General features: G+C 39.0%; 1 protein-coding gene across 3 annotated transcripts in view; it reads right to left on the reverse strand.

Annotated features, from left to right (window-relative positions):
- The window catches only part of GALNTL6 (polypeptide N-acetylgalactosaminyltransferase like 6), a 508,624-nt gene that overhangs the window by 26,201 nt on the left and 461,190 nt on the right, over nucleotides 1–21,233 (reverse strand). For all 3 annotated transcript variants that reach the window (XM_074866466.1, XM_074866464.1, XM_074866465.1), the window contains 2 exons: nucleotides 18,109–18,226; nucleotides 7,108–7,215 (listed from right to left, as the gene is read on the reverse strand). In XM_074866466.1, the coding sequence (XP_074722567.1) occupies nucleotides 7,108–7,215; nucleotides 18,109–18,226 (226 nt within the window). The remainder of the gene's footprint in view (nucleotides 1–7,107; nucleotides 7,216–18,108; nucleotides 18,227–21,233) is intronic.

A 21,233-nucleotide genomic window follows, 5' to 3' on the forward strand; every position in this document is an offset into this window, starting at 1 on the left:
AAGGTAGAGGAGCACAACCAAAATGAGAGCGCTCATCTCTGAACACTTTAAGGCCTACCGATCAAGTGACTGACTGTAAAGTAAGATTGTGATTTCATGTCCTTTACGAGTCTCCCAGAGTTGCCCTTCCTATACAATCTGGGTGAATATATGACATGGTGGAGAGAGGAGGATGGTTGCTTCCTCCTTGCCTGAGCCTTAGGCAAGTCTAGACGCAATCTGAGCATATCAATATATTAAGCCCCACAAGTGGGAATGCTTACAAATAGCTACCAAATCTTGACAGACACTAGCTGTAAAACAGGTGCTAAGCAGTTTGACTTTGTTAGGACCATGTGTGTGTTCATACTGCGGCAGAATTTACAGCTCAAAGGAGTTTAAGAGCCCACCAGATTAGGTAGCATTTTGTGAACATTTTACAGCATCATTTAAGCACTCCAGTCTCACAGTGAAGTAAATCTACAAAGAATTTAGAACAAACAAAAAGAGAGTTAGATTTGAATCTTCTTGATTTCTGTCTCTGTTACTCTTTGCGTAACCTTCTAAAGAAAGCTCCTTTAAATGCCAGTTTCTGAAATGGCATCAAATATCTTTATCAATAAGAAGAACCAGTTTTGGGATATCTTTGTGGTAGATCACACTTGCTTGGATTCAGTCTGAACACCTCATCCAGGTGCATACAGAAAGGAAAAATGAAGAATGTTTCTACATCTGAAAACTGCTGTAGTTTAGCTTGGCTGTCAAATTCATTGCAAGGTTACAGATGTCCAGACTGGTTACCCTGGTCTTTTAACAGAAAAGAAGGAAAAATAAAAATTAAATAGGAGCAATTAAATGAAGATCAATTCAATATTAATGAGTTCCATGAATTGACACACAATGTAAGGAAGTCACAGGGACTCTAGATGGACATCTGAGGAGTCTCTCAGGACCTATCCATGACAGACCAATGATAATTTGTTCTCTCATCATTTTCAGCAAAAAAATTCTGTACAAGAATAAATAAGGCCCAATGATATTTTAGTAGATGCATATTTCTATATATAAGGTTGTGACAGCTGTCACCAAGAAGCTGTGAGATGCATACAAAAGTGATGGCAACCACACTAAGACTGACTAATCAGCTGTCATCAGTTGCCCATGCACACGTTCTTGATATAATTAAGTTCTGTGCCACTATTACAATTTTACTCTCTGGTAAATCCTTTACCATCAGGCTTACATTTACAGAAATTTTCTTTAAGTTTGTGTGAACTCACTGTGACTTTGTATTTTCACTCAGCAATAGTCTACAAGACAGTAAGTCACAATGTCACTGACACCTGGACTCAATAAAAGAGTTTAAATCAACTCGACTGGAGAAAGAAAGAGACAAATGAGGACTTCTCTACTTGAAAAAAATAAATTTTTTGTGGACCATTTTGTCCCTTTCACTTTCTTTAGTGAGTAGGGAAGATACATCTCTCTGATCAAATAACTGTCCCTTCTTTTTAAGCATGTAAGGTCATCTGTCCTTTTCAAGAGATGTGATATTACTCAAATAAACGCAGTGAGAAGAAAGTAGATGCTGGCCATGAGAATGGAAAAGTGGAGTGAGGCAGGGACACGTCAAAGGACAGATTCATAAATATTCCCTCTAAGCAAGGTTTAACTAGATTGGTCCCTAATATGGGAGGGGTAGTTCCACATTTCCTAACTGTGGCTGGTGTGCTGGATTGCAATGACAGCACCGATAAGAGAGCTACCTAGCTGTACTCTGTTCCGCGCTGTGAGACTGTGCAACTCCATCCTCTAGTTGCATCTTTTCCAGCTGACATTCTAGATGAAGCATTTAAACATATAAAAATGTAATTCCTGTTTTCAGTTTCTCCAGATGTTGTAAAGTAGATTTTTGTTATCTGGTGGCACTAAAGCAGCACAATAATTTGATTATTTGTTTCATTTCACCTGCATAACCTGTTTTTTCCACTGCCTAACACTTAATTGTGTTTAAAACTTAACTGGGTTTCATTCCAGCAATGGTTTGCACTTGTGTAAAAAAACCCCAACCAAATAAAGAGATGTCTGCAGGCATAAAAGAAATGCATCTCTATGGAAGACGGTACGCTAACTAGGTGACAAAGCTGGTGGTGTACATAAATAACTCCTGTGAGAGTTAGCACAGCTGGCAGAGAAGCAAGAGACTATTTGTTCTCAGCCTGTAGTTTGCAAATACCTAGAACTGAAATTCTACAGATGTCATCTGAAAACAGTCAGGATTTCATTCTCTCTAAAAAGGTTTGCATCTCCACTGCAAAAAATTTTAAGATCTACACATCGGAAAAAAGTGAAAAAAAGGCAAAAAACCAGGGCATTGACTAAAGGCTACATCTCTGCTCACTGGCTCACTTGAGGCTGGCCTGCTGGGCTTGGAGGGAAGGGATGGGCACGGTCCCCATGAGGATGCTGCCTGCACCCAGCTCTGTGGCTGCAGGTCTCTGCAGGCTGGCTGTAGGGGAGCTGCGGAAAGCAGAGTGACAGTGTGGCAGCATCTCCACAGATTTGTTGGCTACTGCCATGCTCGCTTTACAGACCCATACAGTGTGGGCACATATAGACCATAGTCCACCTCTGCAGCTAAACCTGGAAGAGAGTTCAGGAGTTTGATTCCAAACAGATTTCTTTAGCCATGTAACTTCAGATCCAGTGCTAGCCTATTGAAGGAATCCTGGAAAGTAGCTACCACCACTTGATGTTGTTATTGTTTAGAAACATCCAGTTCTCCATCTTCTTTATATTCCTTTCAGATAGCTAAGCTGCCAGTCCTGTTGCATTTATTATCTTAAAAGCAAAACTTCTGTTCAGATTGGAGAAAGTATAAAAAAAACCAGCATTTAAAAAAATTACTTTGACTTTCTTGTATTCAAGGATTAGGAAATATTAATTTGAAGATTTTCTTTGGTAAGTGCTCTGTTTGAGATCTTGGTTTAATTAAATTTAATGATGAATTTATTAATCTGTTAAATGAAAACATAATGGAGACTTAAAAGCTGTATTGTATAATCATCATCATTATCATATATTATAGCTGTGCTCTTGCAAGAAGGTGATTCTTGCTTGATTCCTAAATAATCTGCTTATTCTAAGCTGATGTTTCAGCTGCTTACTGTGACTGCTGAATCATAACTGACTTTATGCTACAGTCTTTTGTGCTACAGAGGTGACTGCAAAAATCCCAGCAGTGCTCCCTTAACAGCATGTCACATCTACCAGTTTGCACTCCAGTCATGAGAAAACATAGCCGTTATCTAACCAATTCTTCTGGGTTCTTTAACTTGACTGGAAACTGAAAATAAAATGTTCATGGGCTGCTTTAAGAAAACCCCAAACATTATTTGCAGCTGGAAAAAAACCCAACAAAATGGTCATAATATTAAAGGAAGCTCTGTCAAAAATGCAAATGTGGTCATAACACCAGATGGTAGAGCTACAGTAATTTTCTTTGAAGATCCCTTTCGAAGCCACACGAAAAGGCTGAGAAAATGGTTCAGGTGGGAATCTGAACCCACCTTTATCAGCTGAATTCCTGAACCCAAACTCGTGCAAGTTCCAATTCAGCGACACTGTGTAATGAGGCAAATGTCATCGTGCTTGTGCCTGCTGGGTCAGAGGATCACTGTGCTCTGGGATCCCACGTTCTGGCGTGCAGGGAGGAATTCAGCTTAAGGTTAGGATTCACCACGCTGCTGGGTTAGCATCCAAACTTGAACTTCAGTGGAATGGCCCTTCCCTTCAGAAAGACCTAATGCTCTAATGCTCTGTAGTAAATGCTAAAATGCTGTGTAAAATACCTGCAAACGAAAAAAATTTCTGTAGATATAATTTGAAACTCTCTCCCTATATAGATATATATCTATATATAGATATATTTTGAACTCAGAGTTCATCTCTGCATATCCTATGGAACAGTGAGCTTTTATTGCTAAATTTCTTATGGCTTTTATAGAATCACAAATAGAAAAAAAATCCCCCCAAATAGGAAACTAAATAAAATAAATAATAAACTGAGGTACACCTACAAGAAAATTCTAATAATATTTTAAAGTCTAATTTCATAGGTAACTAGGTAAAAGAAAATGGCTTAGCTAGTATTGTTAAAAATGAAGCAACAATCAAGAATACCACAGAGCAACTAAAACAATCCTGTAAAACAATTCAGAAGTTTTTAATAGGGCAACATCTTGCACAGGACTTTAAGATCTGGGGGTTCAGTTTCTATATATGTCTTACCTAAAACAAACAGGCAAAATTAGTTACTAGGCACGGCAGTTTTGTGCAGAGGTTGACAGATTTGGAATGAACAAATAATTATGTGGTGCTTCCACCTTATAATGTGGAATTAGTGTTGACATCTGCATACCCATTAATTTTGCTTTATGTGCAATTACCTGTAAATTGGACACTGACTGCATTTGGCAAGAAGCAACATCTTAAAATGTCTTCAGATAAAAATATTCAGCTTTTTTATTTGCATTTGGTTGTCACAGTCTGTTTTATAAACCTACTGTGCATGTTTACAGTTTGCTTTACTTTTGCTCTGTACCACCAGTTTTACTGACAGTGTTTTATATGTGGATGCTTTTCAATTTATGGGATACGTGCCAGCAAAAAATATGTGTAGGCCTTGCAGATCTTGAGTGACAGATGAGAAAGTAAGAAATATGATAAGAAGGACATAGAAAATTGATGTCACAATACATACTTACTGTTTGTGGTACACTAATGGTTAGTTAGTGATGGGGAGGTGGAACAGAGTTTTTGACAAGTCTCTCATTTAATAAAGTGTATGTGATGCTCATGCCAGGTCACAGCTCTTTAAAAAAATATTTAGATTGGTCAGGTGTTACGTAGCTGGCTGAAACTCTGTGTTGAAACTTGCCACTAAAAGATACAGAGAGGTGAAATCCCAAGGGCAGGTAAAACGCTCACTTTAAGCATTATTTGTTAAGGGCAACCATAAGCTGAAACAGCTTGAAAGGAAACCCATGGCATGATTTGGGCTATGCCTGAATTTGTCTAGAAGCTCTGTCCTCTTCCTAACTCCAGTCTCCCTTGTGCTGCTGCTGTGGGATAGGATGGGAAAATCTGTCATTCTTTAATGCAGTATCTGCAAAAGGGGAAATTCTCCCTTGATTACTGAAGGGGCTCTTGCAGTCATTTATAGAATCACAGTTGGGCTGAAGATGAATATGTCCTTATTTTTCCTTTTCCAGCTTGGATGAGGGAGAGGTAATATTTTTAGGCTTAAAATTACACACAATTTGATGGGTCAGAGACCAAGCTCTCTTCCTTGGCCAGTTATTGAGATAGTCCCAAACACCAAAACATACAGAAGACCTTGTGCTCTTGGCAGCCTTGATGCAACATATCTTAACTTCAGTGTTTTGGTTTAGAATATTGTACTGGAAAGAAGCTGGGAACCCAAGAATTCAAATTTTCTTTCAGTAATAAATATATGCCAGAAATTTACCTAAGCATCATGTTTTAGACCACCACACACAGAAGAAACTATCCATTATTTGAATGGGAAGGATAAGACTCACCCTATCAGCACACTAGATCTTTTCCCACAAGATACAGGTCAGTCAGTCTGTGCACAGGCAGAGATTTCGTTTTCGTAACTGGGAATGTTTTTTGGTAATATTTCATGAGTGATTTATTGAAATCAAGCTAAAATAAATAGTACAGGGGGGCTGAAAGCTGTGGCTACCTGATGGCTTTAAGTACTCACAGTGCCTCTGTGAACGCTAGTTAAGTGTTGAACTGTATGAGAAGCTAGTATTCCAAATAGTAGTGATTTTATTTTGCTCCTACAGGTAATGCACAAGACAGCATATTCTGTAATGACATGCTTTGTGTTGTAATAGAGAAAAACAGAGCCCAAGGTTTGGATTTCTTATTTCAAGTTGTGTGTGATTTTTGCAGGGGATACCATAACAAAGCAGTTTATTTCAGCCAGTGTAAAAATCTGGATGGGGAAACTCTGATACTACACAGAACTATACTGGGGGAAGATTTTAATCTCACAATTTAGTCAATACAGTTTTTCTCACCACCACTAACACCACCACTAATCTCATTACTGTGTCATGTGTCACACTGTCTGCACTGATGCTTTTTTAAGGCAAATCCTTCTCTTTGTCTAGCCAGCTGTCGGACAGACAGCACAGGCAGACTCTTTCCTCTGCTGCAGTTACTACAGTAAGCCTTGTCCTGGGGTGCTGAAACCAAAAATATCTCCCCCTTAAAGCAAGAAATGTATTCTTTTATTCATACCACATTTTCATTATTAAGAAAAAATATGATTCATAAAATACTACCCTATGGCAATAAGCAGACTTTAATATTAATGCCATTTTATTAAAAAAAAAGTTCCTCTAAACCAGAAAAGATTAAAACTCAACCATGAATAAATACTACTGTGTGCCTGGGAGCTACATCTGTGCCCTTTGTCTCCCATCTTTTGACATCCCGTGAACACCTCCAGAAAGTTATAGAACATTTTCTCTTAAGCAAAAAGCCCCTCATGGATATGGATGTGTTCAGTAGTCTTTGAGAAATGTCTAGAGGTTTTGTAATTTCTCACTCACGCGGCTCCAACCTGACTGTATTCCAGAACCAGGTTTTACAAAATAATTAGACAGTCACTCAAATCATTATTATGCAGTCCTATTGCCTCAGAAAACATCCCTTCTGTGAGATTGTACTTGTTCTGCTGACTGATAAGAAAGTGTGCATTCAAATTTGTCCTGCTTGTGAAAACTATGACTGACAACACTCTGCAATTCGAGAACTGTAGGCCTTAGGTTATTCCTAGGTTCTTTTGAATCAGCATGAAACAAGCTTCTGTGCTGAGACATCCAACCCCATATTTTTAAGCTTCCATTTTATTCTTGGCAATCTTATCTCTGGAAGGCAGCATAACTGCAGCAATTGCACATCTCATTTCAGAAAAATAAAGAAACACTCCTTTTCCATTTTAATGGTTTACTGGAAACTAGTTCACAGGGAATGAAGAAACTGATGATGATGAGTGAAAGTGATAAACAGCAAGACCCAATTACTCACTCGTGCTAGGCTGGTTCCAGAAGGGACTTTATATGGGACGTACTTCCTGTAGATATGCCCAACTCGAGAGCACGGAACATCAAACATGCCACCTCCGCACATCCACACCTGGAAAGAAGACAGAAAGCAAGTGAAAGAATAATGCCTGGCAACAAATGAGGCAAGAAAGGCATTTTAAGTAATGGGTATGTGAAAATGACACATCGTTCCCTACTGACCCCTCCCACAGTCATAGTGGTGGCCTTCTCAGCATGCTGATAGCTGGGATTAGGTAACATGGCAGACTCTTCTACCTGGAATCTCACTGCTCAAAAGCAGAGTATGTTCAAAATAAAATCTTAAAACATATTTAGAATATCTAACAATGGTCCTCCCTCAACACAGCCAAGATATTATTGCATCTGTTGTTTAAAACATACAGGATCAAAATTTCAAAAGAAGCCTATGTGAGTAAAACAAGCCATCAATCGGAAGTAAATTTTTTTTGCAAAACACCTGACTTATGTTTTGAATAGTGAATACAGAGCTCAAAAATTAAGATGCTCTTCATTTTGTAAAGAAAAAGGAACAAAAATCGATTTCCTTCTGATCAAATTTATGTAGGCAGAGGAAGAAGAACATGCTGCTACGTTTCATCATTAATACTTTAATACTAAACAGATGGAACCATCTGGAGTACACAGGTTTGATGCCTCAGGTCTGAGCAATCAAAACACAGTCAACACTGGTGGGAGCTGCAAGTACTTCATGGCTCTAAGAATCAAGCTGTATCCTGATGGGCAGCGAGTAAGGAATTCTTCCCAATTCTTCACCTAGCATGACTATGTTTTACCAAGTGTACATGAGAACAAGGTTTTGTGCCATGTTAGAGGAAGTTTGGCAATCATGCCAACCTATGAGCATGATTTTCTATGCTCTTGCAATGCAGAGCCACCAAACTCCAACACGGCTATTAGGTGACTTAGGTAGCATACTGGCAACATTCATAACTCTGATTTCAAAAAAAATGACCTGACTTTGCAAATCAGGGAAGCAGAAAACAACAACAAAATCACTCCCCCAAAACCCCCAAGCAGAACTCTTCAAGTATCCTAAAACCAACCGTGCAGCAAGAGTTTAAAATTAGAGTGAAAACATTAGTATTATAAAATTATTTCCTAATCCTGGCTAAACAATTTTTTGTTCCTCACAAATTTAGAACAGAATGGCTCTTATTACATGTAAGGGACACTTGTGGTCTCAGCTTTCAGCCTTTAGACTGAAAACAATAAAAACCCATTCCCCTTCCACCCAATTTAAAAGAAAACCACACCAAAGCTGAGAAAGATAGAGGGCTTGTCCCTTCCATGTCTCTTTCTGTGGACATACATAAAGATGCTTCATGAAACATCTCCATAAATCTGGAGGAGAATTTGGGTCCATGTATTACATATATGAACAAATTTTAACTGTATCTGATGCACTCTGGAGTGAAATGGCATGAAATAAGTTTGTGACTGAGGCTAAAGCAGAACAGAACATGGACAACTGAAAGATTCACTGACAATTTCCATACAAAAAGGAATTAATCCAAAAGTTGATATGCTCTGAATTAAAACAACAGTTACCAGACCCTTAAAAAAAAGGTAGCAGAAAATGTGATGTGATCGCAAATACTTGACATTCTGCATGAAGCTTGCAGAGAACAATGTGCATCTCTACACTTTTTCATCATACATTTCTTATTTAGTCTCTTTTGTCTTGTCCACCAGCTGACTAGCTACTGGATTTTTGAAATCACAGGAAAACATAATGATTAATTCCATTCATTTAAAACAATATTGAAAATGGGCAAGAGTTTGGCCTCTTTCACTGTGCTTGCCTGTTCATGTTACAGTGGGTATATCTGCTTGGTCCTGGCAGTGTGGCTGTGAGCTTGGGACTAAATTTTAGCAATCTGAACGTGCAGGTGCTAAACATTACAATATGAGATAACTTAGTGCTTGAGTGTGACTTAAAGCACTTGCTGAAGCTAGCACGCTGGAATTCAGCCTCTGAGACAGACTGTGCTATTCACACTGTGAATGGAGAAAACGGGGGTTAGAGTGAAGGCTTGAGTTGTAAAGTGATTTAGGAAGCTGCCTCTTATGGGTCATTTGTGTATTAGTCCTTACAGTCCCTTAGCTGTTAGCCATGGCATCCAGCTAATTTTCATCTGGTGACAAAAAGTTTGAGGATCTACACCTCGTTGCAGGACAAACCTAAATACACTAGTGTAGATGTTTAAGGAAGGTTTGAAACCACTGAAAGTGGGGCAAGATCATGTGCTCGGCCTTGTCCTAAAATTCCACAGACACCCTTGTGCAGTCAGGTACTGCTGAGAGCTACTCATGAAGCTGCTACTTACCACCTCCCATCACAGAGTTAACTAAGGCATCTGAGGTATGGGTAGGTGCTTCTGGTGCATGTTAGCGTTTCAGAAGAGGAGACAAATTTTGTGGGTTAGTGGCACAAGGTGGCAAAGGCAGCTGTCCCAGGCAACACTCTGCCAAATGGAAGCACGTATGTTGATGGAATCAGGAGTATTTCAGTACCTATTTCTGCAGTGAGGATATCCCATCTGGTCTCCTAGTAATCACAGTCCTTCTCAGGGAGGAAATTTACTGGTGGGTTGGAAATGGAGACCCAAATGAATGCTCTGCCTCCATGCCAAAATAGCTCATCACAGTCCAGAGCAGTCTTGCAATGCCATGCAAACATGATCATTACTTTCTTTTCAAAAACATTTTGTAAAATTTGATTCTTAAAGAAGACTTTAAAATCCTCACCCATTTAATCCCATGTCACCTAGTTCACTGGAAAACATGTTCATAAACATATTAAAAAATAATAAAAATGATAGTGTTAAAATAAGTTGGGTAATGCCATTGTTAAAAAAAATGTTATCACCTTTCTACCAATACTTCGTTTGTACATTACATCATTTGTACCTTTTTTAGTGGGAATCTCCTCTCTGTGGCTGTCTTCACACAACCCAGTGCACCGATGAAAGTGCAGACCTATATTTACTATTTGTTCTTGTTTTCTAAATTAAGATGTTTCAAAGGCTAGACAAGATATTGCAGTGAGTAATCAAGTTTTCTTAGCGTTTGCAGAGTGGACAGCATAGCAGTTTGACACAAAGGTCATACACAGAACAAATTTAAAAGACAAGAAAGCAGAAATATATATATATATAGGCCAGTATTACTTTAACTTAGACAATGAGAGCTGAAGTAGACATATATTGCATTTCCTCTAAAGTAGTAGGATATCAGTAAAAAAAATAATAAAAGGAGAAAAGAATTAGAAAAAAACCCCTGTCACATATGCTGAGGCAATAATAAGTGGGAGAAAATAACACTTTGCGTTAGGCTTATATTTGATAGATAGAAAACTTGAAAATGCTGTGCTGCACCTGAGGTGCGCTGTGCAGGGTAATTGAAATGAATCTTGGGCTGCCTTGAAGGATGTTTAGCAGCTGTTCCTGTTTATCTTTCAGCTTCGGAATGATTTTAAAAGCATTTTTTATATTTCCTTGGAAGATCAATTCTGGCAAGTTCATCTTCAAAACGTTCATTTTTATGTCACGTGTGCTAAATGCAAAAAAATTGGAGGATGACTTCTGTGTTAAATATTACAGACGTCCAGTGTACCATGAAAGGAATTCAGGTGGTGTGGGACATTTGGCAAAATTATATCACAACACTGATGCCTCTCTGTTCATCTAAGAAGCAAGCAATGAAACTCTCAAAATTGTTAATATTTCCTTCTTACAAAAGCAATAAATCTGGTCTGCAGCTGAGGTATAAAAACCAAACAATGCAATTTCAGCTTGGAAAGATCAAAAGAGTAGTTTAGGTGTCAACTGTATACTATATCACAATTTATTTTTATATAGCTCCTTCCAACAGAATGTTGCAAAACACTTTATAGGGATGGTTGAAAGCAAAAGGCAGGCATTAGCGCAAGCTTTAAAAGAGATTAAGCTGTGGTTATGTGGCTTTGTTCCTGACTGGAGCTAGATGTCACAGATGCAGTTTCTGGCTCTTTTCTACAGCTTTTGTGGGATTTTGGGTGAATCACCCTGTTTTCACATCACTTCTTTGTCTTTAAAATTGAATTGTGCTTGCTCTTGTGTTTTCTTCCCCCCTGCCTTATCTCTCTAGTTTATGAGTGATCCAGCCTGAGGACTATCTGGAAAATGTAAATACTGTGCACACCAGAATGAGACTCCAATCCATATGCTACACTGTAATCATAATTACTGCAGTAAGAGACTCATGATTTTTGAGCAGTGGAGGATGTGTTGCTGTGGAACAGGAACATAAACATACAGCAAATTATGTAAAAGATTGAGGGGGGACTGAATGGATTTTGGATCAGGCTTCAAAACTAATTGAGAAATATACTGCTGCTGAGAGTCAGTAATGAGACAGACAACAGTGAGAGACATTGAAATGGATGGAAAAAACAAACAGTAAACTGTTTGTTTGGAATAGACTACAAATAGGAGAAATGTATTACCACAATGGGGCTGAAAAAGTTGTAGAAAATAAGAACATAAAAACTTTATGGAATTTTTCAGTCACTCTTCCTGAAATATAAGCCAAGAGAACAGATTTAGCAGTTGCAGAAAAGGAGAAAGAAGAATACTTTCCTGTGAACTTTTCCATGTAGTGAGAATGCAAGAAAAAATTGAAAAAGACGATCACTGACTGCAAATCTGCAGTCAATGGGTTTTACAAACAGCAAAACCATTTATTTGTGGTGCAGTGGGATTTTGTCAGGGATATTAAAACTGTACCATGTAAACTGGGAACTGATGACTGTGGGTATTTCAACAATACTCACTGGCACCTCTAAAATGCTGAGAAAAGTGGCAGTATTACATGTTTGTCAGTTCTTCATATAGATTACAACTGCATTGACAAGTGGTAATGCTCCCCCACTCCCTTTCTTCTGCAAAGATTGCCAGCAGTGGAGGGACTTAATAATGATGATGATAACGATGATAAAGAAAGGAATTAATGAAATTGGAGATGCGTGTTGGAAAACAGGAAGGAAGAGAATCTGGAAGATGTGTTGGCATGGATGAGGATAAAACAGCTCTAGTTATAGGTGACTAGTTTCAAGGAGACTAGGGTATCACCATTAATATTTTTGTTAAGGTATGATTTATGATGCCTAAGGAACGTCCAGTATAAAGGATTGCATTGGGTTTGCATGGCAAGGTTTTGGTAGCGGTGGGCTACAGGACTGGTTTCTGTGAGAAGTCGCTAGAAGCTTCCCCTATGTCCGACAGAGCCAATGCCAGCCAGCTCCAAGATGGACCCACCACTGGCCAAGGCCAAGCCCATCAGTGACGGTGGTAGTGCCTCTGTGATAACATATTTAAGGAGGGGGGAAAAAAACTGCACAACTGGGCAACTGCAGCTAGAGAGAGGAGTGAGAATATGTGAGAGCAACAAATCTGCAGAAACTGAGGCCAGTGAAGAAGGAGGGAAGGAGGTGCTCCAGGCACCAGAGCAGAGACTCCCCTGCAGCCCGTGGTGCAGCCGATGGTGAGGCAGGCTGTGCCCCTGCACCCATGGAGGTTAACGGTGGAGCAGATACCCAACTGCAGCCCAGGGAGGACCCCACGCCAGAGCAGGTGGATGCCTGAAGGAGGCTGTGACCCCATGGAGAGCCTCTGCTGGAGCAGGCTCCTGGCAGGACCTGTGACCCTGTGGAGAGAGGAGCCCACGCTGGAGCAGGTTTGCTGGCAGGACTTGTGATCCCATGGGGGACCCACGATAGAGCAGTCCAGTTCTGGAATGAAAGACTGTGCCCTGTGGAAGGGACCCACAATGGAGCAGTTTGCAAAGAACTGCAGCCTGTGGGAAGGACTCATGTCAGAGAAGTTTGTGGAGGACTGCCTCCTGTGAGAGGGACCCCATGCTGGAGCAGAGGAAGAGCGTGAGGAGTCCTTCCCCTGAGGAGGAAGGAGCGGCAGAGACAATGTGTGATGAACTGATGGCGACCCCCATTCCGCGTCCCCCTGCACCACTCGGAGGGAGGAGGTAGAGCAAATTAGGTGTGAAGTTGTGCCTGGAAAGAAGGGGAGGGTGCAGGGAAGGTGTTTTAAGATTTGGTTTAATTTCTCATTATCCTACTCTGCTTTGATTGATAATAAATTAAATTAATTTTTCCCCAAGTCAAGTCTGTTTTGCCTGTGATGGTAATTGGTGAATGATCTCTCCCTGTCCTTATCTCGACCCACAAGCCTTTTGTTGTATTTTCTCTCCCCTGTCCAGGTGAGGAAGGGGAGTGATAGAGCGGCTTTGGTGGGCACCTGGTGTCCAGCCAGGGTCAACCCACCACAAGGATATTCAGCAAACACAGGAAGTTAGTATCTTTCACTACTCTATATTTTGGAGATAACTACATAAACTGTGCCTTTCTAACATTTAAATTTAGGATTTCCTAAATAGTGGCTTCCCTGATTATTCAGAATCAGGTCAGTTCCAGTGCTTTGCCAGCTTTCACGAGTCTAACACATGCTGAACAGTATCACCAGCAAGATATCATACATCTTTTTTAATTAAAAAATGATCCCAAGATTATGCTGCCAAAAATTTAAAATGCTGCATATTATTTCTTATGTAAAAATTAATCTAAGAGACTATTTAATGAAGAGGTCATATTTTGAGACACAGGTTGTGGCTGCCTCACCATCCATTGAATGTGCATGCGTGTGCTCTGATTTGGAAACAGCAGTTAATCAGCATGGCACCCAGTGCTATATGCTTGCTGCTGTACTCTGCAGCAATGTTAGCAAGCATGAAAAGAACAAAAGAGAAATACATTGTTTTTTGTAGTCAAGGAAATAAAGGTCAAGCAAATTTTCAAGCAGCAGCTGTTTTTTTAACCTGTCTCTCTGTGTTCCTGACAGCTCAGCACCCGGGGTAGTCATGCCTGAAATTTGAGGAAGTTTCCTTTCCTGCTGTGGCACAATTCCAAATGTCACGGAAGCATTATAAAGCCTACTGTATTTTGGAGAAACTTACTGAATTACGCTGCAGTAAATTTAGACTCACTGTAGACTCAGTCTCTGTAGTATCTTTCTTTTTCCATCAAACACCCTTCCCCCCCAAACACACATTTATAGTTTTGCTCACACCACCCACCTTCTGTCCCTACACAATGAGATAATGCAACCACTCTTCCAGAAAAAGACTTTTGGTTAGGACTGTGCTCGGCACTGAAGCCCATTGTCTGTCATCCCAGGCCACATTTAGTGAAACAGGCAGAGAGAAACAACAAAATCAACACTTTTCCTCCAAGCTTCCCAGCCTGAGTACCTTTTCTAAATCTGGTTCAATCTCTACTTGTCAGGAACTGCTGCCTGACTCCCCAGGCAACCACTTGTCCTGCTAATCTAATTTTTAATCAGTCCTTGAACTCTGTCTTAGCATCTTGAACTCATAAAGCAATATGGCTTTGCTATTCTTAGTGATTCCTTTGAGCTTGCATGATGGCCCTTGATCCAGCACCAGACTTTAATTCATTGCATGTCTGGGGTTTGCAAAGTGCAGTAGAACTTTACAGTGAGCAGAACAGAGTAGTTGATATTAAGTTCATGATGAAGCAGCTAATAATTCCTTAAGTCAGAGGACTTTAGACAAACTATTTTACTGAGTCTTGACTAGCACAGATCTAGCCATCACTTTTCTGAAAGATACAATTTCTCTGACTCTCTAAGTCCACACTTTGCACTCATGGCTTCCCACTTGCTTTGTAGCAAACACTCCTGTAACTTGAGTTGTGGGGATGACTGGATGTCTCTGGTGCAGTAATGCAGAGGCTTTTGGTTGAGAAGATGCTTTTCCTTAAAAGGATCTTAATTGTTAAGTAATCTTTTCCCTGTATAATGTGTGAATGTTTCTGTGAAGTTTCATTCTAACATCTAGGAAATTCTTCTCCAAATAAAATTAGGCTAGAGAATATCAAACATATACTGTTTCTTAAACGTCATTCCACATTTTCCACCAGTGAATTTGTACATATAAACAAGATATTTGACACACACATTTGTGAAAATTCTTCCTGAACACACCTGTAAGCTTTTCTTTGCACTAAAACATTAGCAGTGCTAAGTAAAGACAAGTCCCAGCTTACCTGGATTCTATAGTACCCGGACCTACTGTTAAAATGTTAGCAGAAGGGTTACAGTAGTCCATTGATCCATAGAGTTTAAAATGCATCACTGAAGACCAAAAATGATCTCCAAACCGTCCTCAGTCCAGCTCACAGAGCAGGGCAACCAGTTCAAGATGAAACAGACACTACTTCATTTCAGGGAGCACATGACAGCTCTCACTCTGGCATGCATCCCGCCATAACTACATCATTGTATTTTAATTAACCACAAGAATCCCCAGTCTGACCCTAGGAAGGTCATGTCATCAGCATGGTCTCTGTTTATAGCAGACAGATTGTTTACTTATTTACCCTTACACTGCAGCTTTCATACAAATGAATCTCAAAAGTTAAAAACAAGATATATGAAGAACGTAAACAGAACACGTGTCTGTCTCTGAGGTTAAAGACCAGCCTGAAACTGTCCTCTAAATACAAGCTTCCCACAAGTATGAGACATTTCAAACTGGCTTCCTTTTACAACTTATTAATGAAAACCAATCATATTTTTACAAAATACTTAAGAATTAGTTGACTCAAAGAACTGTGTGAGAATAGCTAACTGACTAGTGGTCAGAGATGTTCTTGAGGCAGGATAATCCAAATAATTATTTGCCAAGCAAAATAACATTAATGTGAGACATGGGATCAACACAGGGCACCCATACTACACTTCCACAGGCCATAGATGTGGACAGTCTAAGCAAAGGAAGGATCTAGTTTCAGACCCACGGAAGCAGCTGAGGAAACTGGACCAGGGTGGTTGTCTGGCTTTTTCACTGTCTTTGTGAATGACAGAGATACGGCAAGTCCTCCATCTTCCTAAATTTTGAGAATAAAGCCAGTAAATTAAACTGTCTGTCTAACTTGTCCTCATTTAAGTAAGTTTTAAGATGACTGAATCTATAGCTACATAGAAACTGTTGAAGCAGAAACTTTTCCCAATCTGATATTGGTGATTCTCATATAATAAAACCCAGTCCTTTCTGTTTCTCCCTTCCACCTCCGTGGTTTTTTTTCCACTTTTTTTGTCATTCCAAACCAAACTGCAGTCTTCTTTTTAAAACTTACATCTGTTAAATTCTTCCAATAGAAAGTTGTTCCTATTTAGCAATCATTTCTAAAGAGTATTTTTTAATTCTTTTAACACTACTAAGAAAGGACAGGGACCCTAAGGTCAGTATACACTAATAAGATGAATCAGGATGTATGACTGAAATGAGACCCAGTGTGACACAGCTACCTCCAAAAAAATCTATCAGTTGAGCAAAACACACCGGGACAATCTAGTATCTCAATTTCCAGTGCTGTTACCATGGTTTCTGTACAAAGACTAGAGAGCATTACAAGTATATTCTTTTGTGATGATGAATAAAAGGAATATTTGAAATAGGATAATAAAATCAGGGGTGACGTGTCAGAGACCATTGTGGCAGCTAGTCACTACTTACATTTGCCTCTGAAACAACCTAAATGGACAGAAGCTAAATCAATATATTCTAAATACACTGTCTAGCTATTGGGTTTCCCTTGCCTTCCTTATTCTGCTGGAGTATAAAAATGATTTGAAGAAACATGAGAGTAGCACAGTTAATACAAACCATTTTGCTGTTCTTGATAACTCCTGTAAAGACAGCCTGTCAGTCCAGTGTCGGGTCACGCTGTATGTTTCATTCAACAGAATGGCCTCAGCTCTGTTGTTTTAATCACTGTTGAAACTCAGATTCAGCAAGATGTATGATATTAGTCATGGCTGACATACTATATTTATTTACTGAGCTTTACACTGTCAGAGTTTGGAAGTAGGTTGGAAAGATCCTGAAGCTAGATGTGAATTCTAATTTCAGTTCCAAGCTTTATCCAAATATGCTTGACTCAATTCATCTATGTCATGAAATTCTATCAAGTCATTGAAAATCTTTGCATGTAGAGGCCATGAGGTAAAGTTCTTATGTCTTTGGGTATACCAGAAGACAATAAACTCAGTTTTCAAAATTAGTCATACTAGTCCTCATCAAACTAATGCAAATACATATTTTACATGTGGACAGTAGCAAGACTTTCAACTCGACATGTAAAACCAAGTAACTGATTTGAATACACATGTCCACATAGAGGAGATGAGGATACGAGGATACACCATGACTGGTTGTACATAACTTGAGCACTTGAAAACTCCCCATGTATTTTGTCATTACAATAATTCAAATGCAATTAAAATATCTGATTTTGAAAAGCTGGCCTGTAGATAACAGCTCATAGCAGATGAGCTGATCTAATGATTCAATGCTACTGAAAGCGAGTCCTTCTTCCTATGACTTTCCATTTTCACCCATTTCCCTGAACTGACTCCAGGGGAGCTTACCCCCAGAGATGATTAAACATTGATCTGGGCAGAAAATTATGCAGTTTTCTTTTTTTCTGGATTAGTTCTCTGTTGGCTTATTGAGCTGAGCTCAACACTTGAGCATGAAGTAAATGCAGCACCTGAGAGAAGGTGAGACTTGATGAAAGGTAAGACTTGATGAAAGGAACAACGTAGGACTTCATTCTTTGATGGTGGTAAGCTACCACATTTTCAGAGGGAACTGCACTCAGTGTGATTTTTGTATGGCTTCTGGAGCATATGTTTATGGCATAATTCTCTGTGAAATTACTGGGAATTCCTAAAGAAGAAAAGTAGTATTGTGCTAAATTAATTTTTGTTAAAAGACAAAAGCCAGTATGAATGAAAGCATCATGATCGTAAGCCTTGCACTAAACAAGTAAGGAAGTATTGTATAAGGTGACTTGATGACTTACCTTAAAGGAGATTTCATATTGCTCTCCTCCCCATATTTCTAATCCTGGATCATAGCCACCCAGCTCCCAAAACCATTTCCGGTTAACGGCAAATAGACCTCCAGCCATTACAGGAGACCTGAAGGATAAATAAAAGAATAAAACAATAATGAAGGTGTTCGGACAATGTGTGTGTGTGTGTTTGTGCAAATGTAGTTGTCTGGCTTCCACAGTTGCAAAGTTATGGAAGGCATTGACAAACAGCACTGTAAGCAAACAACATTTATGTTTATTCACCCCAAAATGGACTCTAGATGAGAAACAGGCAATGTGATAGACATGTAGATAGATATAGAGCATGGTAGACAGTTATGCACAAACTCCATTTTTAAAAAACCCCACAATTTCTGTTCATTACTAAATAAACCCATATAACAGAAAAAGAAAGTGGCTCTGGAAACCTGCCAAGGTATTTAATGTAGTCTCAGTACTCCATGTGAAGTAACTCACATTTGAAAGTTAGAAAAACTCTTCAATTCATTTCAGTCTCATAGGTGCTGCCTAGAGAAAGGCAGAAAGGTGACAGTGGATGGCTACAGAGCAGCTGCTGGGAGTTAAACATCTGCTTTTCTACAGCAGCATTTAAAACTCCTAAACTTTGTCTTACAGTGGTAATTTAACTCATAGGCAAATCATTTGCTGTTTCCTGTGTTTCCATTTATTCCATGAATAAACATGTAGAATTTACTTGAATTAACAGCCTTTTCCACAGATAGTATAGAAAACAAATGCGATATTTAAAGTTAGTGTTAGAGAATATTAATGAAAAGTGCATTTTAGATTTATAAGCAGGAATTTTGACTGGAAACTAAAAATTTTTTTTTTTTTCACTACCAAGAAGACCATGTTTCTAATGCAGCAAATATGTTGCCACCATTAGGATGCCAGCAAATCCCCACATGCATGAATGTTAGAAAATGATCCTCTCATCTGCATTCATGGTAATGAAAAACATTATAGATATTTTACCTTTAACTTCTATAAGATAGTTTTTAAAAAACATTTATAGATTAGGTTATATCTTATATTAAACTACCCATTTTCATGACTAGGGAGCTCTGTTTTTAACAGGCTGATTCTATTTTTCTTTAGTGATTATATTTTTAAAAGGACATAGAAGCTTTGTGAAACAAAGCTGCAATATTCTAACTGGCAAGACCGTGCACTGTAACATACAGTGAATGCTAATACTTTTTTACTTTTATTGACATTTCGTACCTCAAATATTGACTGTTCTTTCCACATATGAATAAATTCAATGGAGATCTTATTAGAAACCTTCCCTTGGGAATGCTGACTACTACAATACATTTTCAATTCCTACCAAAGTAAATCTAATTGCAACATGCCCTTTGTGACTTCAGGTTCTAAATAATCAAAACACAATGCCCTTTTACAAAGATGGACTTGCATGGAGGATGCTTATAAGTAAATCACTACTGGCAGAAGAAAGGAAGTCCCAGAAATCACTGGGGAAATGCAGGATTTCTCTAATTCTCTTAGGTACATTATCTTTAATGAACATTTCTTTTGACACAGTGAATGGCCTATGAAAAAGGCAATCCCTGCACGTGAACCAGATGTAAGATGAAAAAATCAGAGACTTCAAATTGCAAAATAATTGGCCCATACTTACAAATGATACTTCATAACTAATCTGTAGATTTTACAATGATAACACTGAGTAAAGAAACTCTTTGTTATTTAGATGCGAAAGGTCAGAGCATTTATTACAATTAGCAAAACTACCAAACAACAACCGGAACAGCAGCAAACTCATAGCTCTTGCGCATAAAAAAAAAAGACGACAAAAATGAAATTGCATGGGATGTTGCTCCGTTCATTCTTATTCCACAACATGTTCTGACAGTTGTCTTACAGGAAGAGCGATGGAGAGGACAAACAGGATAGCTTTTTGGTTTTCATTGGAGTGGGATGAGCAATAAGCTGTGTGAACCTGACCACTTGGCACAGGATACATATTCCCCTCCATGCCACAAGCAGCTGCTGCTGAACAGGCTTTAAATTGTCTCCAAAATATGAAGACAAGAGTCTAGTCCTACAATCATGACTGATATAAAAAGTCCTTCTGTAGTCAATAAGATCACTCACACATATGAGAACTGTGCTGAGCCCAAAGGAGAAGATTTCTTCTCTTGTTTAATGGCTTCTGTATAGAAATGTCAAGTACAAAGTTATGATTGGAAAAGTAATTTTTCATGAAATGTCCTACTCAGGCACTTAAACAACCAGACTTGAGCTACTGTAGCATAATATTATGTGAGTAATTACAGTGGGAAGCTGTAAAATACTTATAGTCAAAAACTTAAAAGGCCAAAGACTCCCAAAACATCAGAAAAGCTGGAATGCTAAGGTTGCTAAACTTAAAAATAGTTATAAAAACCTTCCCACATGAGAAGTACTGCACAGTCACTGACTATACATAAAAGACAATATTGCAAGTAAAAGTCAGCTGATCCAAAAACGACCAAGAGGTCACAGATGTCCAGTGTATCTATTTTAGTGTCATGGCTATTTAGGGTCATATCTATTTAGTGTCATATAATGTCAGTAGGTGAATGTAGATTTGTGTCACCTATTATTCAACATAAAGAAAATATTACACTGCACATTGATCATTGTTGAATTGAAATCCTGCTGCATACTGGGGTGCTTTGGAAAGGACTGATAGGAATGACCTGCCTGAAACAGCTGAAATTTGGTCATTATAATTGTATCCAGTGAATGGCATATTTCATTATGCATCTCTTTGTATAATACAGACTGATTAAAGGCTCTGTACTGAACTGCTGAACAGAAATGGATGAATGCTGGAAAGAGGCGTCCATCTCATGCAGGATACATTAGACAAACTGACCGTCAGTGCCAAACCAACTGGCATGCAATACAAAAACTGGGGCAAATGTCAGCCCACATCAGGAGTCAGCGCTGGGTCCTGCTGACCTTGTGGAATCAGGGGTGTGATAGATGAGGAGGAGGAAGAGGGCCAGGTTGCTGCTGCCACAGTGACAGTCCCAGACATGACTGGTGACTACTGCGCACGGCTTTGAGCTGGGCTTGTGCAC

This window comes from Strix uralensis, chromosome 4 (assembly GCF_047716275.1).
Source record: "Strix uralensis isolate ZFMK-TIS-50842 chromosome 4, bStrUra1, whole genome shotgun sequence".
Classification (NCBI taxonomy): Eukaryota; Metazoa; Chordata; class Aves; order Strigiformes; family Strigidae; genus Strix; species Strix uralensis.